This window comes from Sarcophilus harrisii, chromosome 2, assembly GCF_902635505.1.
Source record: "Sarcophilus harrisii chromosome 2, mSarHar1.11, whole genome shotgun sequence".
NCBI classification, from domain to species: domain Eukaryota; kingdom Metazoa; phylum Chordata; class Mammalia; order Dasyuromorphia; family Dasyuridae; genus Sarcophilus; species Sarcophilus harrisii.
This window is the reverse complement of record NC_045427.1, coordinates 4,408,849-4,436,668: the sequence shown is the minus strand read 5'-3', so window position 1 is coordinate 4,436,668 and position 27,820 is coordinate 4,408,849. Positions and strand designations below refer to the sequence as shown.

The 27,820-nt window shown below is 55.1% G+C and overlaps 1 protein-coding gene across 1 annotated transcript in view; it reads left to right on the top strand.

Moving 5' to 3' along the window:
• The window catches only part of VSNL1 (visinin like 1), a 61,680-nt gene that overhangs the window by 12,329 nt on the left and 21,531 nt on the right, over positions 1-27,820 (top strand). Inside the window, exon 2 of the mRNA XM_031949609.1 lies at positions 19,212-19,378. Within this exon, the coding sequence (XP_031805469.1) occupies positions 19,217-19,378 (162 nt within the window). The 5' untranslated portion in view covers positions 19,212-19,216. The remainder of the gene's footprint in view (positions 1-19,211; positions 19,379-27,820) is intronic.

The following is a 27,820-nucleotide window of genomic DNA, read 5'->3' as shown; positions in this document are numbered from 1 at the left end:
ATGTGCACATACCTATTTGTGCATGCATGATGCAGTCAACAAGTGTGTGTGTTTGTATGTGTGTGCATGTGTCCGTGTGCGCGCACATCGATTGTGCACACAAAAAATGCACTCACACATGTCCATCTCCACAAAGCATATGTACAATACACACATATACATGCATATGTATCCATACACATTCATATATGCACATACAGAATACACCCCCACATACACATAAATATGCACATACCTTGTACACATATACCTATAACAGACACCTCTGCCTACACACATACAATATATACCCAGACCCATATATTCACTTATATCCATATGCATATACATATATAGATCTATATACATACATGCAATACATGCACAGCACATATGTACACACGCACATGCTAGGGCATCCATGAACTTGAGTGGGAAATAAAGGACATCTTTATTTTGCATCCTCAAGGGATCCATATACATATAATACACATGAGCACGCACAAACATGTGCACATGTGGGTCGAGGTACAGCGTGTCCAGCTGTGGCCAAGCAGAGTCTGGAGGCGCCGAGGCAGGTCCGGCGCACAGCTTCTAGTGTTTTGTCCACAATGGTTGTCTTAGACTTCCACAAAGTTGTGGTGTTGCTGCTGCTCCTGCTCCGCTGCTGTAGTTGCTTTTGCTGCTGCTGTTGCCGACTTTGTTGTTGGAGCTGCTCTTGCTGCTCCTGCTCCAGTTGTTGCTGCTGCTGTTGGGTTGTTGTTACTGTTATTGTTGCTGACTTCATTGTTTGAGCTTTTCTTGTTGCTGTTGCTGCTGTTGCCGACTATGTTGGTGTTGTTCTTGTTGTTCCTGCTGTTGTTGCTATTGCTACTGTTATTGTTGTTGCCGACTTTGTTGTTGGAGTTATCGGAGCTGTTGCTGCTGTTGCTCCTGTTGTTGCTGCTGTTGCTGATGCTGTTGTTGTTGCCAACTTTGTTGTTGGAGCTATTGCTGCTGTTGCTCCTGTTGTTGCTGCTGTTGCTGATGCTGTTGTTGTTGCCAACTTTGTTGTTGGAGCTATTGCTGCTGTTGCTCCTGTTGTTGCTGCTGTTGCTGATGCTGTTGTTGTTGCCAACTTTGTTGTTGGAGCTATTGGAGTTGTCACTGCTGTTGCTCCTGTTGTTGCTGCTGTTGCTGTTGCTGTTGCTCCTGTTGTTGCTGCTGTAGCTGTTGCTGTTACACTGTAAGTTGTTACAAAGTGAATGAGCCAGAGCAGCCTTCTACACTAAGTGCTGGGCTTGGGGAAGGGCAAGGCTGCCATCTTGGGGAGGGCGCTGCTCTGGCATCCGAATTTGGGGGTGAAAGCCCCGGCTAGGCTATTTGCGAGCCGGGCGGCCCTAGGCGTGGTGGGTTCTCTGAGGCTCTCCGTCCGTTGTGTGGCCAGGGCTTTGTAGACCTTGGAGCCGGACCCAGTGGCAGTTTTTATTCCCTGGGACTGGCCTGGTGATTTCCCTAGTACCTGTAAACAACTTCCGAGGGGGGCAAGTCCTTCCCTCAACACGTTAGCGCCCTTTCCCTCCGTTTTTTGAGCCTCGTGGGGCTCCGGCAGCTTCAGGCGGGGAGGGAAGGAAGGGGAGACACTGCACCTTCTACAAGTGAAGTCTGCTTTTCTGCATTAGACAAGGACTGAGTGGAGGGCTGAGCCTCCTGGTCAGGAAGCCTTGGCTCAGGGGCCCAGGAGCTCCGGGCCCAGCACTTGAAAGGTTATTTGGCCGGGGCTCAGTTTCCTCTGCCCAGTAATTCCCACTGGAGGAGCTTGGGCTGCTGCTGGTTATGCCATGGTGGTTCCCCACAGATAACACCTGGCCTGGTGGGGCAGCCAGTGAGGGGAGGAGGAGGTTGGGGGGGGGGGAGACAAAGAGACAGAGACAGACACACAGAGACAGAGAGAGGGAGGGGGAGAAAAGAGAGATAGACAGACAGAGGGAGAGCAGGGAAGAGACAGAGACAGACACACAGAGACAGAGAAAGACAGAGAGAGACAGAGACAGAGAAAGAGAGAGAGACAGAGACAGAGAGACAGAGACACAGAGAGAGGCAGAGAGAAGGAGGGGGAGAAAGGAGACAGACAGAGGGAGAGCAGGGAAGAGACAGAGACAGAGAGAGGGAGGGGGGAGGAGAAAAAAGAGACAGACAGACAGACAGGGGGAGAGAGGGGAAGAGAGAGACAGTCAGAGATAGAGAAAGAGACAGAAAGACAAGAGAGACAGACAGACAGACACAGAGAGAGACAGAGACAAAGAGAGGGAGAGAGACGGAGAGACAGGGACAGAGACAGAGAGAGTTACAGAGGGAGAGAGAGACAGAGACAGACACAAAGAGATTCAGAAACACAGAAAGGCACACAGAGAGAGACAGGAGAGAGACAGAGACAGAGTTAGGAAAGGAGAGGGAGAGAGAGACACACACACACAGATAGAGACAGAGACAGCACAGCACTGGACTGAAAATCAAAGAATTCCCCCCTCTGCTACTCACCTTCCTGGCTCATGCCTCAGTTTCCTGCTTTGCAAAATGAGTTAGTTGAACTAGGGGATCACTGGGCTCCTTCTAGCCCTAGTGCCAATTATAGAACTCATTGCCTCCATTCCTGTTCACTACACACATACTAAAATCCTCCTTGGGGAGAGCCCTGGGAGTGGAGAAGACATGTTCTTAAAACCCAGTCAGTGGAGCAGATCATTCATTTATTTGGGATTCAGTTTTACCTGAGTAAGAAAAATGGAGACTACAGAAAGATGATAGAGTTGGGAAGGGGAGGGGATGGAACCTAGAGGGAGGATCATAGAGCTGGGTGAGGATGTGATTGAGCCTAAAGAGAGGATAATGGAGCCCAAGTATGTGTTGGATGAGATAAGACACATGGGCTTTCTGGTGGGAAAGCCTCCGGCAAACCCCCAGCCCCCAAGACTGCCCGACTTTTCTGTGGGATGCCACCGGCTGCTCCTCACACATTTGCTACTGCAGAGTCACCCGGCTGGGACTTTCTCCTTATCACAGAAGCTCAGAGACTTAAATCCTGCGGGTCCTTTTCCAAGGCTTGGGAAAGGGGTGACTCACAATCTCCAGAGCCTTGGGGAGTTTCCCAGGGATTCACTGACCTCTTCCCTGATCCTGGGGTGGTGCTTTGGGGGAGGCTGTGGGAAGATGGTGGCCAGTAGCGCCTGGCCCGGGATCCCTCTCACTCTGGAACACACCTTCGACTCACCTTCGGCTTTAGAGATGGCGTCACCTGATTAGGCGCAGAACTCAAGGGTGAACTGGGGAGCCACTCTCTACAAAAGGCCTTTCCTAGGGCCTCACTGCTCTTCCCTGCCTATAACTTTAGTTCTGGGGAATCTAAGCTCCCTGAAGGCAGGGGCCGGTTGGGGGGGCGGGACGGGAAGAGGGTTCATGTTTTTGTCAGTTGCCACTCCCTGCACAAGACCTTTCTCCATCTCCCCATTTTATTTCTTTTTTAATTTTTAAAGTAATATTTTATTTTCCTCCAATTATATGTTAACAAAAAAAAAAACTTTTTTTAAACACTCACTGGATTTTTTTTAAAGCTTTGGGTTCTACTATGCCTAAAAGGTTATCAATACCCCTGATCCAGCAGCATCTCTATTGGGCCTGTGTCCCAAAGGGATCCCAACAGAGGTGTGCACAAATGTTTGTAGCGGCCCTTTTTGTAGTGGCAAGAAACTGGAAACTGAGACCCATCAATTGGGTAATGGCTGAATGAGTTATGGGATACGAATCTTATGGAATATGATTGTTCTGTATGAAATGATCAGCAGGATGGTTTCAGAGAGGCCTGGAGAGACTGACAGGCACTGATGCTGAGGGAAATGATCAGGACCAGGAGATCATTGTACACGGCAACAACAAGATTATATGATGATTAATTGTGTCGGACGTGGCTCTTTTCATCAGTAATGTGATTCAGACCAGTTCCAATGACCTTGTGATGGGGCCCTCTGCCCCTGAGAGAGGCCTGTGGGGACTGAGTGTGGAGCACAACATGGTACTTTTACTTTTTGTTGCCATTTGCTTTCATTTTGTTTTTCTTTCTCATTTTGTTTTCCTTTTTATCTGATTTTTCTTGTGCAGCTTGATAATTGTGGGGACAGGGATAGAAGAATTGCACTTTTAACATCGATTGGATTACTTGCCCTCTAAGGGAGAGGGTGGGGAAAGGGAGGAAAAGTTGGAACACCAGGTTTTGCAAGAGTCAATGTTGATAAAGGATTCAGCGTGTGTGCGATCATGTAAAACATTTCCAAGTCTGAGCTCCCTGTTTGTGAGAGCTTCTCCCCCCGCCCCACTGTTTGCCTTTTGACTTTGGCCACATTTTGTTTTCTTAGCTGATCCGATCACATGCTGTTCTCCCCCTTGAAATGTAAATTCCCTGAAGGCAGGAGCTGTGCTCCCTTCTGCCTCTCTGTCCCCTGCTCCCAGCCCAGTGCTTGGCACACAGTAGGACTGAAGAACTGGAGCTTGCAGTCGGGTGGGAGGCGTATGACCTGCAGATTTCTTTATAAGCTATAAGGCGAACGTGCTGTTTTGTCCCTTTTAGTCACATCCGACTCTTCGTGACCCCATTCCGGGTTTTCTTGACAAAGATGCTAGAGCGGTTTTGCCATTTCCTTCTCCAGCTCATTTTACAGATGAGGAAACTGAGGCAAACAGGGTGAAGTGACTAAGCCACACAGTTAGTAAATGTCTGAGGATAGATCAGAACTCCTCCGGATCCCGAGCTCTATCCACTGACTACCTAACTGCCACCAGGTGAACATCATTAGATAGAGATTAGTCAATCTTTAAGCATTTCTTAAGCACCTACTGTGTGCCAGACTCTGGAGCTGAGACCAGAATGCAAAGAAAATAAAGCATTCTCCTCAAAGAACTCACATGACTTAAGGGGAAACCACAGGCTCACACAAATAATGGGAAAGGGAGGCCTGGGGGAGGGGAATCAGTCAGTGAAGGCCCCCACAGGTGGGTTGTGCTGAACCTCAAAGGGAGCCTCTAGGAGGTGACAGGGAGAGAAAGTGTTCCAGGCTTGGTGGGTGTGCAAAGGCCCGGAGGTGGGAGATGAGATTGTGTGGCCCGCTGGTCCATGAGATGGAGCCAAAAGCCAGCAGCTGGATCGGGAAGGGTTTTAAGTGCCAGACAAAGGAAGAGCTCGCGCTTTAAACTCAAGGCAATAGGGAGCCCCTGAAGCTTCTTGAGCAGAGGTTGGGCCACTGCCCATTAGGACTTTGGCAGCCATGGGGAGGATTAGAGAGAGGAAGGACTGTGTCCAGGGAAGTCATCCAGGGAAAGCTGTGAGTGGAGATGAGTGGGGGGCCCCCGGAGAGCTGCTGTGGCGGGAGAAGGGTACAGGGAGGAGGGGGCCTCGTTAGCCCTGCGGCGGCTGTGGACCTTGACAGACCTCGGGAAGGCCAACTGGTGTAGACTCCTCATCGCAGGCTGTCAGAGCTTAGGGACTGACCATCTCATCCTCCCTGTCCTTAGAGAGATGAGGAAACTGAGGCACAGAGGGGAGGGACTGACCCACAGCATGGAGGCATTGATCTCTGAGCCTGAGGTCGGGGCGTTCCCCTCCCAGTGCTTAGGATGGGCAGGGCGCCCTGGCCAAGGAGTGGGCTGGGGATGTGCGGGAATGTCCCAGCCCCGTGCCCACGGGGCTCCACACAGCAGGCCTGCCATGCCGGATTAGGGAAGAACCTCAGTGTCGTCCTTGAGGGCTCCCCATCCCCCAGAGGTTGGGGTTCACTTGTGTTTCATTTAAAAGTATCCAAAACCCACCTAAAAGGAGGCGCTTTCCTCCCGGAGAAACTGATTGCCACGGAGAAGCCCGTGGAGGGGGGGGGGGGGGCGTCCGGGGAATCCGGGCAGAGAAGGGGTCTGGGCACTGGGGGTCACTTGCAGCCCTCCTCGTGCCTGACTCAGAGGATTCCCAGCCCGCTTTGCCCCGACTGCCTCGGCGAAAGCGGGCTGTGCAGGGCTCTGCTCTGTCGGGCCTGGGCCAGAGAAAAGTGAGAGGCAAGAGCAGAGCGCAGAGCTGGCAGGAACTGGGAGGGGGGGGGGGACTTCTGGCCTCATTTTTGTCTCTGGGCTGACAGACACGCAGCTGCTGCCGTGGGGTGGCTCTGGCTGGGCCGTCAGTCAGTCGATTGATGGGTTTGCTGTCACTTCCTTCCCAGCTCCGCAATGAGCTCCAAAGGAGCCCACGCTTCCGACAAGGAAGCAAGCGGACGGAATGACCGGAGATGTCCGTGCTCCCCAGTCTAGACCCAGGAAGGGACCTTAGAATATAGAACACAGTAGTTTAGAGCAAAGAAAGAGCCTAGAATATAAAATAAGGTAGTTTAGAGCAAAGAAAGTGTCTAGAATATAGAACAAGGTAGGCTAGAACAAAGAAAGAGCCTAGAATACAGAACACCATAAGTAGATCGGGGAAGGGGGGAGCTTAGAACATAGAGTATGGTAGGTTAGGACAAAGAAGGAGCTAGAATATAAAATAAGTTACTTTAGAGCAAAGAAAGAATCTAGAATATAGAACACCATGGTAAGTCAGGGCAAAGAGGGATCTTAGAACATAGAACATGGTAGTTTAGAGCAAAGAAAGAGCCTAGAATATAAAACACCATGGAAAGTCAGGGCAAGGGGGGAGCTTAGAACATAGAACATGGTAGTTTAGAGCAAAGAAAGAGCCTAGAATATAAAACACCATGGAAAGTCAGGGCAAGGGGGGAGCTTAGAACATAGAACATGGTAGTTTAGAGCAAAGAAAGAGCCTAGAATATAAAACACCATGGAAAGTCAGGGCAAGGGGGGAGCTTAGAATATAGATCGTAGTAGGTTAGAACAAAGAAGGAGCCTAGAATATAAAATAAGGTAGTTTAGAGCAAAGAAAGTGTCTAGAATATAGAACAAGGTAGGCTAGAACAAAGAAAGAGCCTAGAATACAGAACACCATAAGTAGATCGGGGAAGGGGGGAGCTTAGAACATAGAGTATGGTAGGTTAGGACAAAGAAGGAGCTAGAATATAAAATAAGTTACTTTAGAGCAAAGAAAGAATCTAGAATATAGAACACCATGGTAAGTCAGGGCAAAGAGGGATCTTAGAACATAGAACATGGTAGTTTAGAGCAAAGAAAGAGCCTAGAATATAAAACACCATGGAAAGTCAGGGCAAGGGGGGAGCTTAGAACATAGAACATGGTAGTTTAGAGCAAAGAAAGAGCCTAGAATATAGAACACCATGGTAAGTCAGGGCAAAGAGGGATCTTAGAACATAGAACATGGTAGTTTAGAGCAAAGAAAGAGCCTAGAATATAAAACACCATGGAAAGTCAGGGCAAGGGGGGAGCTTAGAATATAGATCGTAGTAGGTTAGAACAAAGAAGGAGCCTAGAATATAAAATAAGGTAGTTTAGAGCAAAGAAAGTGTCTAGAATATAGAACAAGGTAGGCTAGAACAAAGAAAGAGCCTAGAATACAGAACACCATGGAAAGTCAGGGCAAGGGGGGAGCTTAGAACATAGAACATGGTAGTTTAGAGCAAAGAAAGAGCCTAGAATATAAAACACCATGGAAAGTCAGGGCAAGGGGGGAGCTTAGAATATAGATCGTAGTAGGTTAGAACAAAGAAGGAGCCTAGAATATAAAATAAGGTAGTCTAGCGCAAAGAGCCTAGAATATAGAACACCAGTAGTTTAGAGCTAAGAGGGAGCTTAGAAGATAGAACATAGTAGGTTAGAGCAACAAGCTTAGAATATAAAACATGATATATTAGAGCAAAGAAAGAGCCTAGAATGCAGAACACCATGGTAGGTCGGGCAAGGGGGGCACTTAGAACATATAGAACAGGGAATGTCAGAGATGGGAAGGATTGTGGAAATGATCCAGTCCAACTCCTTTGTTTGGAGAGAGAAGCAGACCTGGGAAGGTTAGTTGACTTGGAACCCAGATTTCCAGCCAGCTTGGGGGCCTCTGAGGCTTTTAGCGGGTCCCCTCTGTGGCTCTTGGCTCCTGCCAGATGTCAGCCTGCCCCGATCCTGCCCACTGGTTTTCCGTTTGCCGGCAGGATGCTTAATTAGGACTTTGGAGGAGCCGTGATTAGGTCATCAAGGTTTTTCAAAGTGAAATGGAACCTATTAAATTTGATGGAGATAAAGCTGAAGAGGGGAAGAGGAGTTGGAGCACAACTTGGGCAGGTGCTGTAAATCAGCTAAGCCAAAGTGGGGGCCCCTCCCAGCCCTGCCATCCCCCGTTCTAAGCCCCCTCCCAGCCCTGCCATCCCCTGTTCTAAGACCCCTCCCAGCCCCCTTCCATCTCTTGTTCTAAGGCCCTTCCCAGCTGTCTGCTCCTACCTCTCCCATGGCTCTTTCCCTCACCTGCCGTGAGGGCTCCCACGAGATGGCCTCGAAGGCTGCTTCCAGCCCAAGGCTCTCAAGTGAGGAGGGAGCCTCAGGCTGGCAGGCTTGGATCAGGCTCCCAGGTCCAAGTTCCAGCAATGCTGGCCCGCCCGGGCCCTGATGTGCTCTCTGCTCCTGGGCTTCCCTTCTGGGGAGCAGATCACAGCCCTGGCTGCCTCCTCCCGCCGGGAGGCTCCCATCCAGGCTCCCATCCAGGCTCCCCGAGCTCTAAGGGGTCCCTGTGGTGCGCTGGGGGCCTGCCCTCCTCTGGGGCCGAGCGTCCTCCTCTGGGACCCAGTGCCCTCCTCCAGAGCTGGGGCTGATCTCCCTCATCCAGGGCCGACCACCAGCACTACCCGACCGGCCCGACCTCTTCTTTAACCCTGGTTACTCTGGGCCTCAGCCCACACCTGCCCCATTCTGGGGCTCTTGCAGTGGCCATCGGGAAGGGGGAGGTGTCCGAGGTCCTGAAGAGAGCCCTGGCCGGGCGGGCGAGGGGCCTCAGTCCAGGCTTTGCCACTAGCTGCCCCCTGTGGGACACACAGCAGCACTTGGGGGGGCGGGGGTGGGGAGGGCCAGCTCAGCTGGCCAACGTCCCCCACCACCAGGACCCCTGCCGCTGGGGGGGTTCACGGCAGCCCCCTGGTGGCCCCTCACTCAGAGACTGCTGGAAAGCTCCCTCAGGCCCAGGAGGTTGATGGTCACACAGCTAAGACGGGCAGGGTGGGGGTGAGGACAGACGGGCCGGTCTGGACCCGGGGAGATTCCCTCATGGGCCGCGGGCTCCCAAAGGGGACGGAAGCTGGGAACCGGGAGGCAAGACTGAGGGCGGGAGCGCCCCTTGAGGAAGGGAGGGGCCCCAGGGTCACTGAGCAAGTTCTGGGGGGGCTGGGCCCGAGCCCCTAAGGGACTTTTCCTCAAGAAGCTCGGGGCCCAGCGCTCGGGGACGGCCTCTGCCCTTGGGGGGCTTCCCTTCTGATGTGGGGGGGCCTGGCCTGCAGACAGCCCTGTATGTGGCAGGGAGAGAGGGGAGCACGGGGCAAGGGTCCTCTGGGGGGAAAGGGGATTCCCGGGGGGGGGTCCTGGCTGTGCAGGGGGTGGGAGGGCCTGCTGAGGTCAGGTCGGAGCTGGAAGGAGCCAGAAGGGAGGGCATCCAGATGTGGGGCTCAGCTGAGGCAGGGCAGGGAGAGGGGAGGAGCAGAGGGGGGAAGGGCCGGGCTGCGGGGACTTGATTGCCAGCCAGAGGGTGTCTGCAGGGTAAACTGGAGTTTCTCACCGAGTGATACTGGCACCTTCTGGGCCCAGGGTGGGCTGGACCTGTCTCCCCCTGCCTCAGTTTCCTTATCCGTGCGGTGTCAATGCCGGGGACGCTCCCAGGGCAAAGAGAAGCTGCCACGGGAACAAATCCCAAGCGGAGCCTCTTACAAAGCTGCCCCGTGTCACGGGACACAAGGCGGCATCTCCCCACTCGTCTCTAATTATTGGACGGATTTTCCCAGTTAATTAAACAGGACGCAGGCAGACCACGGGAAGGGAGGCTGTGGCCCAGGGAGCAGGCGCTCTCCCCTGCCGGCCAGGAAGGAAGCCTTTCTGCTGAGAATGGTGTTCCCACGCCCATCCTAGAGGTGCCAGGGCCCCCACCCCCCACCCGCCTCCTGGCCCTGCATTCTGGAGCTGAGCAGGCCGAGCTCTGGGGTCAGGGGGCAGCCTGACTCTCCCCTTCCTACCCCCAACACCCACTTCTCTGGCCCTACCTGGGTCTGGGGTCTTGGGCTGGCCCCCTCTCTGCCCCCACACCTGCCCCAGAGGTGCCAGCCCCCTTGCCTAGCCCTGAATTCTGGAGCTGAGAGGGTCCTGGCCTAGTTCTGGGGTCAGGGGGCAGCCTGACTCTCCCCTTCCTCCCCCCCACACCCACTTCTCTGGGTCTGGGGTCTTGGGCTGTCCCCTCCTCCACCCCCACGCCCCAGACCCTTGCACAGCTCCAAACCCCTCTGAGTGTGTGCCGGGTAATGCTGTGCCCTCACTGGGCAGGAACGAGCACCAGTCCGTGCCGGGGGAGCTGTGCTCTATGGGGGGCAGCATTTTAGGGACAGATCCTCCCCAGAGGCAGAGGGGAAGCACAGTAGATAGAGCGCCTGAAGCCAGGAAGACCTGAGTTCAGATTCTCCCTTTCGAACTTTCTAGCTGTGTGATCTTGGAGGGGTCACTCTGCCTCCAAATACTCTCCCGTTTCTGTGGTCGTCTTAAGGCTTTCAGGGCTCTTTCCCTCCCCAGGAGTCCTGGGAGGTAGTTAATGGGTGTGTGTGATTTCAGCCCCATTTTACAGATCAGTATAGTAAGGCTCGCGGCCGAGGAGAAGATCTTCCCTGGGAGGCAGGAGACCTGGGTTCAGGAGTTGCTGAGGGTCTCAGACCACCTTTGCTCCACTTGGAGCTTCTGTTTTCTCCTCTATAAAGAAAGTCAGCTGAGACTCCATGGTCCACAACTCCCACTACCACATAGCCAGGAAGGTGTGGGAACCAAAATTAGAGCCCATCTTCTGTCCCCAAGGAAAGACCTACAACACTCTTCCTAATGCTTCCCGAGAGCCAAATTAAAAAAAAAAAAAAGTGATATCTAGTTTTTAATATCACCTTTTTTTTCCCTACTATCTCCACCCAAAGAGGTGCCTGTAAAAATTTAACAACCAGCTTTTCTTTGGGGGGTGGGAGTGAATATACACATTTAAGTTTAGCCTGTAATGAATATTTTCTGCATTACTTTTCTAAATCTAAAAAATCCACAAACCATCAAGCTCGAATCTGTAATGTTTGCTGTTTCTGAGGTCTCAGACATTTACAATCAGATCTCCCAAAGTAGGAGCTGGCTTTCACACTTCATTACCATCAGCCTTAGAACCAGGATTCCTAACCTGTGGCTGTATCACGGAGCCCCTTGAATGGCTGAGGAAATTTCTTCTCAGAGTAATATTTTGAAATGCATAGAATTACCAAGGAAATTGATCATGTATTGAAATACAGGTATCAAAATATGTATTTTTTAATTTTTGAGGCAGTTCAGGTTAAATGACTTCTTCAGGGTCACTCAGCTAGTGTCTGATACGAGATTTGAACTCAGGTCCTTCTGAGTCTAGGGATGGTGCTCTCTTCACTGTGCTATCTAGCTGCCCAATTGTGCCACCTAGCCACTCCTCAAAATATTTGTTTATGTTCGAGTATCTTTTTCTTTATTTTCTTTAATATTTCCTAATTGCATTTTTCTCCATATATTTTATTTTTCCAAACACCAGTAATGAGTTTTCAACATTCGTTTTTTAAGAATGAAGTTAAGAACCTAATGGGTTTTTCTTTATTTTGTTAATATTTCCAATTACATTTCTCTCAGTGTATTTTATTTTTCCAAATACATGAAAAGAGTGTTCATTCATTTTTTAATTTTTTTTATTAAAGCTTTTTTTATTTTTGAAACATGTGCATGGATAACTTTTCCACATTAGCCCTTGCAAAACCTTGTGTTCTAATTTCTCCCCCACCTTCCCCCACCCCCAACCCCCAGATGGCAAGTAATCCAATATATCAACATTCATTTTTGTAAGACTGAGGTTGAGAGTCTAGAACAAGAAAAGGCTGTTTGGCCACCAGCCAAGCCGCCGCCTCTTCCCCCCCCCCCTCCAGAAGCCCCCTCCCCTTGTCTCTGTGCTCCTCCCTTCACCGGGAGGAAACCATCTTCCAGGCCTTTCCTTTAGTCCATGTTAGAGCCGCTGTCTCCCGTCCTGTCTCTGGGGGGGTGGGATGGACCTCCTCCGGGACCTTTTCCCTACCGGTCAGTTCCGCTGTGCCGGCGCCTCTCGTCGGAACTCCCGCACAGCATCCTCATCGGGTGCTCTGGCCCATGGGCTGATAGCGGCTCGTTTCTCCCCCCTTACAGGGGATGTCCTTTTATTCCCGGTCTTACTCCTGGATGCCCCCTTCCACCTCCTCAGGAGGGTCATGGCGGGTCCTTTTCCCATCTAGGTCAGTCCAATGAGCATTTACCAAGGGCCGGAGAAGGAAGTGGCCAATGCCTGCCAGTGCCTGCCAGTGCCCACTAGTGCCCGCCAGATGGGGTCATGGAGAGTGGGCACAAGTTAGGAGACTGGACAAAGGGTGGGAGAAGGGGGGAGAGGGAAGGACGGAGGGAGGCAGAGGATGGAGGAGGCACAGGCTGGGCCGCTGACCCAATGGAGCTGAGACGGGACTTGTGTCTTTATTCTCTCCTGCCCAGCGTGTGATTGCTGGGCTCTGGAGGTCTCGGGTTATAGACTTTCAGGGCCGGGGGACTCCCGCAGGTGAACCGGCTGGCTCTCCCCCATTGTCTGGCCAGGGGACGTGGGCAGAGCAGGGGGGCATGTTCCCGCTGGGTGCCTTGGGGCCAGGAGCCTGGTGATGGGCACTGGATGAGACTCCGGCGTCACTGTGGGGCCAAGGAGGCTGGGCAGTGGCCTTGGATGGCGGGGCCTCCCAGACCCCCCCTGCCACGCCCACTCTCCCAGAGCCGTCCCTTCCCCCTCTGAGGGCCCGATCGGGTGAGGCATCAGAGCTCTGCGCTCCCGGTGCCAGCAGGGCCGGAAGGGCTAATTTTAGCCGGCCCATCCTTGGCATTGTCCCTCCCAGCTCCGAGATGTTCCAGGAGGTACAATGAGGTGCTTTGTTCCCACGTGCCCGGAGGCTCAGACAAAGAGTTGGCAAGGACAGCAGGGCCGAGACTCCGGGCTTGGTGCCCAGCCCAGGTGGAGATGGAGGTCCCTGGAGGAGCCGACCATAAACAGGGCCAGGGAGTGGCCCCCGACCCCCGATCCCGTGACCCGGCATGGCGTGACCTCTGGGGGAGTTTTAGCAAGGGGGCTCAGAGGAGCTGGGTGCCTCCCCTGCTCCCCGCCCCGGCACAGGGGCCACCTCGGGCAGGGCCCTTCCTTCCCCTCAGACTCAATTTCCCCAGATGTACAAGGAGCATCTAGGCCAGAGCCAGGACCCTGGGCCTCCCTATTGCTCTGTCCACCAGAGGAGCCCCTGAGGGGACACTCGTGGACTCTGGGACCTCCCTCAGCAGCATCATTGAGATGCACCAACATTCACCCCACAGCTGTTCTCCTGCCCGGGCGCCCGCCCACTGCCCGCTGAGGGGGGTCTGCACAGCACCCTCAGAAGCCTTCGTCAGCCCCATCCCTGCAGGAACAAGCTGAGGTGGAGGGAGGGGGTTGGCAAGGGGGGCTGGCACTCTTCTGGCCTGGGCCTGGCACTTCCACCTGGGCCTGGTACTCCGGCCTGGGCCTAGAACTCAGAGAGACGCGTCTGTCACCGAGAGGCCGAGTGACTCCTGGGGAGGAGGCGGGGGATTATTGTCCCATGTTACGGACCAGAAAACTGAGGTCAGAGACTGAATTAGGAAGCCTCTGAGGCAGGGATTGTGAACCCGGGGCTTCCGACTCTAGCACCCTCAGCCTGTCACTGCGGCTGCCCAGGCTCGGACCCCCTGCCTCACTGTGTCCAGTCCCATCTTTCACAGAGGAAGCAGAAGGGCCGGTTCTGGGGTAGGAAGCCTCACTGGGGCCCAGCTCCCTGGGCCTTTGCCTCCTCTGCCAAGGTGCCCCTTTGGAATGGAAGGAAAGCACTGATTGGGGGCTTCCTGCGTGCCCTGCGCCGTGCCCCCCTCTCTGGTGGCTCGCATCCTCCCCAGGGAGGTAGCCTCAGTGTGGGCAGCGCCGCTGTGTACCCAGATGTGGCCAAGGTGCCAGGAGACCGTCCCCCCACTGCCGCCTCAGTCCGTGACCCTGAAACTCCTCTGTTGCCCGTCCTGCCCCCCTACCTCCCTGCCCCGCCCCTGCTCCCAGGATTCTTGCACCTCCCGCTCTGATCACTGACTCAGGGGCTGGCGGCTCCTGGCCGCCCCGTGCCGTCCCCCAGTTCCGGTGGGCTCCGCTGGCTCTCGCCCCCTTGCCAGGGACTCTCTGCCTCCTTGCCTTTGCTTCCTTCACTTCTGGCTTAGGTCCCGCCTCCCACTTCCTCTTACTCCACAGTCTTCCCTGGGATTACCTTCCTTACCTTTTATGCACCTCACTTGCATCCTGGGCTTGCCGGGGCCTCCCACTAGGCTGGGGCCTCTTGCTCTTGCTTTTCTTTGGATCCCCAGCACCTAGTACAATATCCGGCACACAGTAGGTGCTTACTCCACGGCTGCTGCTTTGACCTTAGAGGCGGGAGATGGAAAGGGCATTGGAAGCCGGGGCTGCAGGCAACAGATCCCAGGCTCATCCCTCCCATCTGGGGAGCCCCTGAGACAGGAGGGCAGCCTTCTCTAAGTGCACAGGGACAAGCCTCTGGCCACAGCCCAGGCGCCGGCTCTCCCCTTGGTGACCCTCCCCAGACCAGGAGGCTTCTTCCCGCTCCCCCCCAAGCCCGTCACACCTCGTACTCCCCCCCACCACTTCCTCCCTCAGGGGGTCAGAGCCCCCACAGGCCCAGGTCAAGCCCCACATGGTCACTGTCCGAGCCCTGATTGGCTCCCCGTCGATGGAAACTACATTTGGACCCGACGTTCCCCTCCCAGATTGTTTTTTTTAATTAAGAAAAGGCCATTCTCGGCCTCATTTCTTTCCTAGCTTCATTTACCGACCCGTCACCCTGAGGCCTGTGAGAAGACCAGGCTCTCCCGCTGCACCCTGGGCCGTCTGCAGCCCCCGGTCTCTATCTGCCCCCCCCCCAGACTGATGCCCTTGGATAGCCCTCCCTCCCTCCCATGATGTCAAGGCCCCTTCTAGAACAAACAACAACAATCTGCAGGTGTGTCTGTCCCTGCGCTCCCTGCGGCTGGGGCTGGGGCTGGGGGCAGGCTGCTCTCCAAGCCAGAGAGGAGGAAGGCTGGGTCCCCGGAGGGGAGCCCGGCCCAGGCACATCCCAGGGCTGCTCTCGGAGCTTTGCCCTTGAGGATTCCTGAAATTGGGCTTTGGGAGCTGGAAACGACTTTCCTTGACGACTCTTTCGAAACAAGTGGTTTCCTGTGCGACTTTTATTTATTATTGCAAGAAGGGGGGCAGAGACGTCAGGGCCTGCCAGAGGGAACCACGACACAGAAAGGTGGGGATCACCAGGCAGGGGGTCCAGGGACAGTGTGGGATCTGCACTGTAGGGCGGCCACACACAGAAAGAGCAAGGCTCCCTCCTTTTATTGCTGAGGCCAGGGGTGCCCAGGGAGAGAGAGAACTGAGCTGTGGGTCCCCAGTGGTTCTAGAGTACACAAGAACCTGGCCCTCTGCTCCAGACCCAGAGCCACTTCTGTTAGTCGGCATTCTGACCCGTTCCTAGTGAATCTCACCAACATACGTCCCTTGACAGCTGGCTGTCCATGATCGGAGTTTAATGATTTGCCCAAAACCCCATGGCAGAATTCGCACCCAGCCCTCCCTCTCACCCTCCTGTAGCCCAGACACACACACACACTCACTCTCACTCTCTCTCTCTCTCTCTCTCTCTCTCTCTCTCTCTCTCTCTCTCTCTCTCTCTTTTTCTGTGTGTGTCTCTCTGTGTGCATGGGAGGGCCTCCCGCCTCTGGGAGCAGACTCCCAGAGACCCATGAGCTCACGCAGCCTGCAGTAGCCCCCAGCCTCACTCCATTTCATCAGAGCTGGCTTTCCCAAACACCTTCGAGTTTAAAGATCTCCCTGGATCTTGCTGGGGAAGATGCAGTTACGTCGGTCCCTGGCTGTGAGAGGGATTCTAGCCCCAGCCCTGGTGTGGTGTGGATTTCAGCAGCGGGGGCGGTCCCTTGTACGGAACGGGGAAGAGCCCTGGGCTCGGAGGTGGGAAGGGGCCCGGGTGCCAGCTTGGACTCTGCCGCTTGGGCATCGGCTTCCTTATTTGTACAAGAGGCCCAGGTACTGGCTCTTCCCTGTGGGCTCCGACCTTCTCCGTTCTGCCTCCCTTCTGTGCTCTAAAGCCCTTTTGGCTAATTACTGCCTCCTCCTGATCCTCCCTCCCATGTGAATCTCTGCCCGGGCACCTTTGGCAAATCTGTGTAGCATCAATAAATGGCCTCCGCGGGGACTGGGGATTCTTGCTGCAGTCCCGGGAAGCAGCTCTGAGCCAGTGGGTTCAAGCCCCTCACTTTACAGAGGAGGCAGCTGGGCTCCGAGGAGGGAGCTGTCCGGGACAGAGCCAGGATGGAACCCAGATCACTGATTCTCGGCCCAACCAGCCTCCTGCTGCCTCCAGGCTCCCCCCACAAGTCTCAGCAGGCAGGCCCTTTAAACCCAAGCGTCCATTTCCTCACTTCACCAATTAGTTAGGACTGGGCCCCGTTTCTGGGGGCTGCTGGGAGTATGAATAAGTGGGATTCGGGGCAGCCGCGGAGCAGTGGGCCAGGCAGCAGCCCGAAGTTGGGAGGACCCGGAACTCAAAAACTCCTGGAAGGGCAGATTTCTTGACCTGCTTCTGAAAGACAGAGGACAAACAGCTTCATTCTGTTATCTAGCGGGGGCTGGCCCAGTGGGAGCTGGAGGTTCTGACCTCATGGCACTGGAGAAACAGCCATTCAGGGCTAAGGTTTTCTGTTCAATCCCAGCTTAGAGATAAAAAGCATGGACTTGGAACTCAGTCCTTGCAGAGGAGCTAATAGGCCGGGCCAGGAAACACTCTCTCCCTGGCACAGCAGCCTCTGCCCGCTGGAATGAGATTCTCTTTCAGCGTTACCGTCTCTTTATCCTCACCTATTTCCCTAAGGAGACTTTATACCTCCCCTTTACTCCCTGTCGGGACCTTGCCTCTAAGGGATTCAGCCTTTCCATTCCTGCACAGCAAAGGCTGACTCCCAATGCCAATAATAAACTTTTTAGAAGTCTAGCTTTTCGAGTTCATAAATCCCTTTCCAAAGGACCTCTGCGCTGCCAGAAGGAGGTTCCCCAAAACTCCCTACCCGTGTGCCGGATCCCAAGGGGATTCAGGGGAGCCCAAACTCTTCATTTGGTTCCCTGAAGCCCAAACTAGCTACTAACCTCATCCTTTAATCCCTGACCACCAGGAACCCTAATCCCATTTTGCTTCCCTGAATCTAATCTCATCAAGTTCAAATTGGGCCTTAGACACTTAACACTTCTTAGCTGTGTGACCCTGGGCAAGTCACTTAACCCCAGTTGCCTCAACCACAAAAAAGAAAGTAAAAGAAATTAGGGGGGCTCATACCCACTGTGCATATGTGTGTGCCCTTGTGTGCCCGGGTGAGGGTGGCAAGGGCAAAAAGGAGTGGGGCCCGCCGGTCGATTGTAATCTCTGCAAACTGAAAAGGCCGCCAGGGAAATGGGGTCCCGCCCCCAGAGGCCTGTGGTTTGGGAAGCTTTATTCCACAGGAACCGGGAACCTAGACGTCCCACAGGTTGGGGGAGGGGGGACGACTTTGCTTTGGAAAACAAAATGCTGACAATAATGAACAGAGCGCGCCAAGTTCAATGGGAATCAAGCTGCTTTTTAACCCTTGTGATGGGCGGGCCCAGCCACCCCCTCCCCCCAGCTAGGCCGAGTCCCAGACTCTTGGCTGATAAATTTGCATGAGGCAGCGGGCTGGGGAGTCTCGGCTTCTTCACCTGATGAATTAGTTCGGAGGCAGCCAGACCCCGGCGGGGGAGGGGGGAGGGTCTGGCCCCCGGGGACTAGGAAGCACTTTGGGAATGAGGAGCTGGAAGTCAGCAGCCCGGGTGGGGGCGGGGAGGGGAGCGTAGTGTTGGGTGGAGAACACCGTAAGCACAGATGCCCCGACGGCCTTTCCGGCAAGTTGAGGCCTTTTTGTCCGTTGAGAAAAGCTCGGCAAAGCCGGGGCTGCCTCGTGCCTAGGACCGAGAGCACCGTCACCCACCTGGGGATTCAGGCGGAGCCGCAGGGGGCGCGGAGAACTGGGGGGGAAGGGGGGGCTGCTTAGTGGGTTCTCTACTGAGAGAGACGAGAGAGGCAGACGGACAGACAGGTGGCTGCTTCCGCCTGCAGAGGGCCCTGGGGCCGGATAGGTGCCCGCAGGGGCGGGGGGGGGGGGGTCTTCTGTTAGGGGGATTAGCCTTGCTCCGCCTGGCCCGGGAGGGCAGAATCAGCCGCTAGAAGCGCGAGGTCGGGGCTTGGCGGAGCTGGCCGGCGCTAGTTCTGGCCCGTGCGCTCCGCCGGGGACGGCGCAGGGATCCCCGGCTTGGGAACGGGCCGGGCCGCGAGGAGAAGCCAGCCTCCCGGGCAGAAAGCTTGTGGAAGGGGGGCGGGGCGGAGGGACGGCAGCCGGGGCAAGGAACGGCGACTTAAAGGGCTTTGCGGGCTGAGCACGACTGGTGGGGGAGCGTGTGCGCCTCCGGCGGAACCCCCGGCTCCCGCTCAAGGAGGGAAGAGTATTTCACTACTTGGTTTCGTTCCCTTGTAGTCCCATTTTTTTTTTTTAATAGGGAAGGAAACTGAGGCTGAGAGGTGTTCTTGCGTGAAAGGAATGCCACATTTGGACTTTGAGGCTCTGGATGCGGATTCCCCCGCTCTGCCCTTTAGAACCAGGGAGCTTTGGGGCATCCTTCCCCTTCTCTGGGGCGCTCCTCTTCCTTAAAATGGGCCGGTTGGTCTCGACGGTGTCGAGAGTCCCTCCCTACTAGGCTGCCCCGGAGCCGTCTCCGGGAGCCCCTTCATGCGATCGGTTCCCTTGGAGGGTCCCGTCTGAGGCCGCCCCGGGGAGGGGGGGGAGGAGGTTTCCGGGCCCCTCGGACGCTCACTGTGCCCCGTCCTTGTCCGCAGGCACCATGGGGAAGCAGAACAGTAAGCTGGCCCCGGAGGTGATGGAGGACCTGGTGAAGAGCACGGAGTTCAACGAGCACGAGCTCAAGCAGTGGTACAAGGGCTTCCTCAAGGACTGTCCCAGCGGCCGCCTCAACCTGGAGGAGTTTCAGCAGCTCTACGTGAAGGTGCGTGCCCGGGGCGGGGTCTGGGGGGGTCAGGAGGAGGGAGGGCTCAGCCTGGAGGAGTTCCAGCAGCTCGAAGTGAAGGTGCGCGCCCGGGGTGGGGTCTGGGGAGGGTCAGGAGGGGGGAGAGCTCCACATAGATGGGTTCCAGCCTCTCTACGGGAAGCTGCGTGCCCGGGGCGGGGTCTGGGGGGAGCGCTTTACCTGGAGGAATTCCCCTCCTGGGGAGCCTGAAGCAGCAGCTGGGGGAGCGCTCGTTAGGGCGCCTTCACGAGGATTCTGCTTGTGGCGGGGCTGGCCTCCGTCTGAGCCGGTGATTCACACTTGGCTCCCCAGTGCCTGGCGCTGAGGATCGAGCTGAGGTCCCAGAGCTGGCCGGGACCTCCCTTCCGAGCTCCTTTTGCCAAGACCGGCACAGACTGACCCGGAGCTCAAGAACCCCGGGCCTCACTCAGCCGCTAACTCCCGAGGCGGCCTTGGACTCCGTCCTCCCCTCAGTGTGCCTCGATTTCCTCCTCTGTAAAACGTTAGATGAGGAGGTACCTGAGGCTCCCCCCACCCTTTCCCAGTTGTGTGGAAGGTGGACAAACCGGTTCTTGAAATGTGGTTTTGTAGAGATCGCATGGACCTTTGTGGGGTGGCAGGGGAACGAGTTCTGTACGGGAGGAGGAATTGTTTGACGAATGGGGAGCTTGGACCCAGAACATGATCTCACAGCCGAGGGGAAAACTGTCAGAACGTCCTCAGGGGCTGGGCAATGGCTCAGCTGAGAGGGTGTCAGCCGGAGGCCGGAGGCCGGAGGGGAGGGGCTCGGTTTGGAGCCACCAGGAGGGAGGGGGATTCGTACGTGGGCTCCCACTGTCCCTTACCAATTGGCGAGGACACTCTTGCTGTCTACTTCCCATCAGCCACAAAGCCCGGGCATCCTCCTGCCAAGGGGGCCGGTGAGCTCTATTGGTGATGGTCACAGTCAGGCTCCTAGAATGGTGCTCTCTGTCATGAAGAAGAGGGCCTTCTCCCCCCACATCCCTGCCAGCCCCTCTCCCCTACATCCCTGCCAGCTCCTCCCCACCATGCCCCTGGCAGCCTTTCCCCCTCATACCTCTGGCTGCCCTTCCTTCCACATCAGGCAGCCCCTCTCTCCATTCCCCTGGCAGCCCCTCTCCCTCATTCCCCTGGCTGCCCTTCCCTCCACATCTGGCAGCCCCTCTCCCCCATGCCCCTGGCTGCCCTTCCCTCCACATCTGGCAGCCCCTCTGCTTCATGCCTTCCCTCCACATCTGGCAGCCCCTCTCCCCCATGCCCCTGGCTTGCCCTTCCCTCCACATCTGGCAGCCCCTCTCCCCCATGCCCCTGGCTGCCCTTCCCTCCACATCTGGCAGCCCCTCTCCCCCATGCCCCTGGCTGCCCTTCCCTCCACATCTGGCAGCCCCTCTCCCCCATGCCCCTGGCTGCCCTTCCCTCCACATCTGGCAGCCCCTCTCCCCCATGCCCCTGGCTGCCCTTCCCTCCACATCTGGCAGCCCCTCTCCCCCATGCCCCTGGCTGCCCTTCCCTCCACATCTGGCAGCCCCTCTGCTTCATGCCTTCCCTCCACATCTGGCAGCCCCTCTCCCCCATGCCCCTGGCTGCCCTTCCCTCCACATCTGGCAGTCCCTCTCCCCCACGCTGCCGGCCCATCGGTGTCAGAAGTGGCGGCCTCCTCTTCCCTCTCTTTCCAGGGCAGCCCCCTCCCCCATCTCCCGAGTCCTATTTTGTCTCTGTCAGAGAGATCCACGCCACGTGAGAGGAACGGCTTTCATGGCAGTGGAGGCCAGCGGGAGAGGGTACCCAGACGGGCTGGCCGCTGTCGGCCTCCAACCGGCCCGTTCAGATCCCGCCCCCTTGAATGGAGGCCTGGGATGCCCCTCGGAAGAGCCGTTCCAGGCAGAGCTGGGGCCTCCAGATTTAGCACAGAGGGGTCGGGGAGGCAGCGAGCATCCCGGAGGAAAGATAGAGGAGCAGAAAGGATGTTAGCTGAGAGCAGAGAGGGAGGGAGGGTTATGTAACTGGGCCTGAGAGGGGACGGAACTGAATGAGAGGAGGAATGGGATGTTTAGAAAAACTTCCATTAGCACCCTGGGAGAACGCCAGGATTTCCACCAGCTGCGGCCCTCCCTGGGCTCCCCCAGCAGCAGCTCCCTGGGGCCTCTGGGAGGAGAGGAGGGCAGCCGCCTGGCCTGGGGCACTTGGAGGCAGGAGTGACTCTCCAGTCACTTAGAGGGCTTCATGAGGAAGGGGCCCACCAGCACAAGGCTCTATGGGAAAAATGCTTGGCAAAGCCTAAATCAGGCAGTCAATCAACAGGCCTTTATTACAGGCTCGACCCTGTGCCGGACACGAGATGGAGGCATAAGATGCCTCCAAACATGATCTGCCTCCAAATGCAACACCCTTTGTAAAGCACCTGGCACATAGTAGGTGCTTAATAAATTAGATTTTACTGGGAGGAATTCAGGGTAATGATAAGGGAAAAAAAAAGATAAAAAAAATACAAGTCATTTCGTAGCGGGGCAAGGGGTTTCAAGAAGCGGAAGAGAAAAGAAAATAGCGTTCCCGGGCCCATGCAGAGGCGTGGAAACTACAGGGCCCAGTAAATAGACCAGGTAGCAAAGAGGAAATGGGGCCGAATAGTGCACAACAAATTCGGAAAGAGCAATCAAGCAATGGACATTATATTTTAAGGACCTACTATGTGCTAAGCACCGAACATATGAGAGTCGCTGCCCTCAAGAAGCTTACAATTAAATAAGGAAGATGCACACAGTTAGGTACAATGGAGGCTTGGTACAGGAAAAATGGGAAAATGGAAAAATGGGAAAAATGGGAGAAGGAAGCCAGAATTGTGAAGAAGCCACACAGAGGGAGGATTGCGGCTCAGAGCGTGAAGGGCCTTTGGCTTCCTCCGGCCAGAGGCTCCCTTCTTGCTGTAGAAGCTGTCAGAACCAGGTGGCCGAGGCCCCTTCAGCCTCCTTTCCTGACATCAAACCCTATCGTCTTCCCAGAAGGAAAGGCAAGGATGGGCCTGCCTGCCTTGCTTTCCTTGGCTGTAAAATGAGAGGGCCCGACTCCTTGACCCTTGCAGGCTCTACCCGGTCATCCAGAGCTTCTCTCTGAGGCCCTTGTGGCTTTCTTCCCGCCCCCACCATGGTATAATTAAATCTCTTGCAAATTGTCCGTTTTCCACATTGCTATTGATTGCAGCAGCTGAGATAAATGAGTATGGAGAGTTCCTTAGAATTGTGATTCTGGGGGACAAAGCCAACATAAAGCTGATGCTTAGCCACTAATTGACTCAGGGAGCACTTCTCCACCCTTCCAAGTGACCAAACCCCAGGCCTTCCAGGCGCCAGGAGCTTAGCTGGGAAGCTGGACCTGTGGGCTGGGCTTCGTGGTGTTTGTTGAATGAATTCAGGAAGGCATGAAGGAGTGAGTGGGGGCCCTCTCCTCCCATGCCATTAGCTGCCTATGGGGCCCTACTTTCTGAGGACGTGGCCCTGCCACTGGAACTTTTTTCACAAAGATCTTGGAGGGTGGCTAGTGAAAGACCCATTTTACAGATCAGTCAGCAAGCATCAACTGAGGCCTCTTGGGTTCCAAGAATCAAGCTGGACACGGGGAATGCCTGGAGTTCACCAGGGAGGCAGTTGTGCCAGCTGATTGAAAAACCAGGCCGCCATACGTGTCACACAAAGCTCTGGGCCCAGCTCTCCGGCTCTTACAGTGTAATGTTAGCCAAGCTCCTTCTCCTCCCCATCTCTGGTCCCTCCTGAATTCACTTTTGTCTGGAAAGAGGTGATCTCATCTGACTCGGAAATCTTGGGATCAAAAGCATGGAATCCACGCGCCGAATCTCCCACCGAGACATTTCCTAAATGGTCACAGGACCGAAGTGAGTCAGAAAGTCAGCCAGGGAGTGGCTGTGTTTCAGTGGGCAAGCCCATGGTCCTCTCAGGTGTGAGTTTCTTGTTCTGTAAAGCAGACAATAAACCCAACTGAGTTGCCTTCGTGCTGCTGTTTGGCCTCCCCATCAGCCCGGCCCTCAAGTCCAGATGTTCTATTCCGGGGCCCCGTGCACAGCTGGGCTTTCCCCACTGTAGGTCGTAGTAGAGTGCTTTCCTCACCATCAAGGGAAGAAATACCTGCATTAGGGAGAGTCTGACCCATGTCTGAAAATAGGCAGGCTGCTCCCAGCTCCGGGGGGCGGCCGGGGACTGAGGGGTACAAAATGGTGAATAGGGATAATGGAAAGCCTGGGACCTGGGTTAAAAAAATGCCCGCATGAGTACAAGGTGGAAGAAACCCGACTAGTGGGCAGGCCTTTGTGAGTAAGATGAAGGGTTCCAGGGGGTGGCAAGCACAGGCTCAGGAGGTCGTGTGCCGATGGCTAGAAAATCTCATGGAGGCCCGTGAAACTGGGGCTTCCCAAAGTCAGAGAGAAGAGAGAGGGCTCCAGGTGGGGGTGTAGTATAGGAGAGAGAATCTGGAGGCACATTGTAAAGGGCTTTCAAGACTGAGCACTAGGAAACCACCAGAAAGTCTGGGTTGGAGCTATCAAAGCCGGCCTTGCTCTGTAGGAAGGGTTGGAGGCAGGGGGTGGATTGGAAGCAGGAAGATGGGAGAAAGGGAGTATGGCAGCCAAGAGGAATGAGGGCCTGGGTGCTGGGCTGCACTTGGAGTTTGGGCACAGAAGGCAGAGCCAGAATTCCCAGAGTTTGTCACCTGCTTTGCTTGGGGGATGAGGGAGAGGGACGAGCCAAGGGGGAATTCTGAGATTTCAGAGGCCCATCTGTGAGCTCCTGGTGAGTCAGAGAGCCAGTGCCACCTTGGGCCACATTGACAAATGGCCCACAAGCATTTATGAAGCATTTTGTGTGTGCATGGGTGGAAACCTTAAGGAGAGGAGCTTGGAGCACATCCGCGCCACTATGCTCCGCTTTGGGCAGAGAACACCAGCACGGGGAAGCCCCAGGAGTGTGTCAAATAGAAAGATCACATAGAGAAACTGGGATGTTTACCCTGGAGGGGCTAGCCATCCTTGTGGTGTTTGGTGGACTGGCCCCTGTCCGAGGGACTTGACTTGCTCCATGGGATCCCATCGTTAGACCCAGAGGCAGGGGGGCAGAGTCACAAAGAGCTGAGGTTAGCCTTGTTTAAGGAAAAACGTCCTGCCAGTGGGAGCTGGGGTCCCTGGGAGCCAGGGCTTCCCTTTCACCATGTGGCGGTGCTCAGCTGGCCCCTTCTCTTGATTTATAGACCTAGAATCTCAGGACTTGGAGACCCTCTTGCCAAGGCCATCCCCTCGCCACATACGGGCCATCCCATTCCATCCCGTCTCCTCTAAGAGATTCGATCGCCCTCTCGTCGTCCCCAGCCTCTCCCCTGTGCCGGCTGCTTCCTTGTTGGCTGCAAACTTGCCCAGATCCCCCTTCCTCAAAAGACCCGTCTGCAGACAGCCATCCCTCTCGCTGTCCTCCCGTGACCTTCCTCCCTTCAGTGGCTGCACTCCTGGAGAAAGCCCTTTGCCTCAGGGACCTGCCCTTGGCTTCCTCCCGCTCTGGGCAGCCTGCCCTCTGACCTCGTTGTCCACCAGAGGCCCTCTCCCCAAATTGCCACCCTCATCCTTCCTGACCTCCCTGCGGCCTCTGGCACTCTTGGGCACTCTGTGCTCCTGAATACGAGAGGAGACTCTTGGGGGGCTGCGACGGCCCACTCTCCTGGCCCCCCACTCCTGCCTGTCTTAATCCCCCTTTCCCCCTTTGCTAGATCTTCCTCAAGGTCATGACCGCTAATGGTAGGTGTCCCTTCTGCTTCTGCTTTGGACCCCCTTCTCCTTCTACACTATTACACAATTCAATGCATATCTATATCTATTCTATATACTGTTATACTTGGGAGTCTTCTTATATATAATCTAGAATATAATATAAATATGTGTGTGTATATATAGAGAGATATAGATATAGATGTATACACACATATACAATATAGATATAGATGCATACACACATGATCTCCTTGGGAATCTCATCAACTCCCTGGATTCAGCTACTATCTCTGCCTATGATTCTTAGCTCTCATCTATCCAGCCCTGACCTCTCTCTAAACCTCCAGATTTATATCTCCAGCTGCTCATTCAATATGGATGTCCAGGAGACAGCTTCAGCTCGCCCCACTCGGGGCCCTTCCCCCCAGCACTGTTCCTGCTTTTGGAACTTCCTTATTCTTGGGGAGGAGGCCAGCAACCTCCCAGTCACCCAGATTTGCAACCAAGCCTTCCTCTAGCCTTCCTCTCCCTCACTCGCTCTGTCCAGTCAGTCCCAATTTCCATCAGTTCTGCCTTTTGTCATCTCTCTCACACACACCCTCCCTTCTCTCCCCCATGACGCCCCCTGACATCATAATTGTAAAGTGCCTGGCACAGAGGGAGCCACTAAACTACTGGGAGCCTCAAGTCTCCACAGGTAGAGGCTTCTGGGAGACCAAGCCCCGCCTCCGGGCTCCTCCCTGAATCATACCCACACTCACCTTCTACACAGTCGGAATGAACTGGGCTAAACTGTGTCTCACCCCGGCCCAGGGTTGCCATCCCCGTAACCTTTCAGCGAGAGAAGGGAGGCGCCCCTCCCAAGGGCCGCGCCTCAACTTTTCAGGATAACCAAAGCCAAACCACTTCAATGGCTACCGAACCAATTCCCAGGGAGCACTGGCTCATGTTATACAACTTAATCAGCAGCCACAGAACACTCCCAGGAATTACTTCACATGGAAACCATGTAAAGCAGAAGGGATCGCTGGGCTTCGCCCGAGCCCCCTCCCAGCTTTGTCAGCCCACGTGTCCTGCCCCGAGTTCCCTCTGTCTCTGACTTTCTCTGGTCCCCGTTCCCAGAGTGAGGTAATCTTGTTAAAAGTATCCAATAAATTCTACATTTTACTTTCAAAACTGGCCCCTTTGTTTGTGCCTCCCTGCGGTTTTCCTGGGCATTTTATTTACAGTTTTACTTCCTTTCCTCTTCCCCCCTAATAGATATTTTCTCTCATTCCTATTTCTTCCAATGATTGATTTTTTTAAAAGAAAAAATGAATCTTGATGCCCAAAATGCACAAGCAGAAGAGATTCCCACATTGTCCCGCCGTGACCGTCTCCTCCTGCATCCCTGGGAGGACCCCGGGAGCCTCCTTCATCCTTAGTCCTTTGGAGGCAGCGATCGGTCATTCTGAGCCTTTAGAAGTTGTTTCTTCTCTCTAAGTGCATCTCGTTGTGTGACTCATTTTGCTCCGCGTCCCTTTGCCCAGCTCTTCGTTCCCAATGACGGCCCTTTTCCCGGGTTCGGAAGAATTCCGTTTCCTTCGCAGAGCTGCAGGAATGGGGCCTCTTCTTAGTTTGGGGGCCTTTCCCACCCCCGGCAGAGCTGCAGCCACTGATCATGTCTGTACCCGTGGATCCTTTGCCTCCATCCTCGACGCCTTCAGGTGGGGCGGAAGCCCAGCTGCTGGTCAAAGTTCGGGGCCAGGTCTGACATTTTGGCAGCCTGAAAGGGCCGCCTCCCACAGCCCTTTCTGCCCGTCCTCCTCCTCCTCCTCCGCAGTCGCCCTCAGAGTCAGGCGTTCCGGGCCCCAAGGGGCCCAGGGATTGATTTCATCGATTTCCGGCCTCACCTTGGGTTTCCTTTCTAGTCCTGGGCCACTTAGCTAAGCATCTAAATGCATCCTCGGGAGGAGGGCTGCACGGGCATCTCCCGCCGAGGGAGGGGGCCAGGACACAGGAAGGGCGACCGGCCCCTTCCCTAAAGGCCCCTCTCAGCCTGCACGTGCTAGTGTGGGAGGGGGAGGGGAGCCACACCCTTCCAGGTGTCTGAGTGGGGGGAGGGGGGGCACATCCTTCATCCTCTGGGACTGAGTAGGAGGAGGGATACATTTTAAAAGGCTGAATGGGGGAGGGGAGGCACATCCTTCTGGTCCGAATGGGGCGCCGCCCAGGTGGTGACCATCAGCTGGCTCGGGACACCAGTGCTAGAGTCAGACCCTCCCCCTCCCATCAGCCATAATCCCTCCTAGACAGCTCCCTTTGTTTGGACGGGGGCGCCCCCACACCCAGTCGGCCTGCAGCTGCAAGACTGCTTATTCCTCACTGAACCTGTTCCAAGTGATGGTGACTAAGCCGAGTGGAGTCACCTGACCCAGGAAGCAGAGCGTTCAGAGCAATCCCCATCGCGGGGGATCTTGGATGAAGAGTTGGGAGGGGCCTCCCGGGGAGTGAGTCCAACACCTTCATTTTTTACAGATGGGGAAACTGAGACCCAGAAAGCTTAGGGGTCTGAGATGCTGAGCTCTGATGGGATTTCATAAATGTTTCTTGACTGTCACAGGAGGTCCCACAGAGAGAAAGGAGGATAAATATTTATT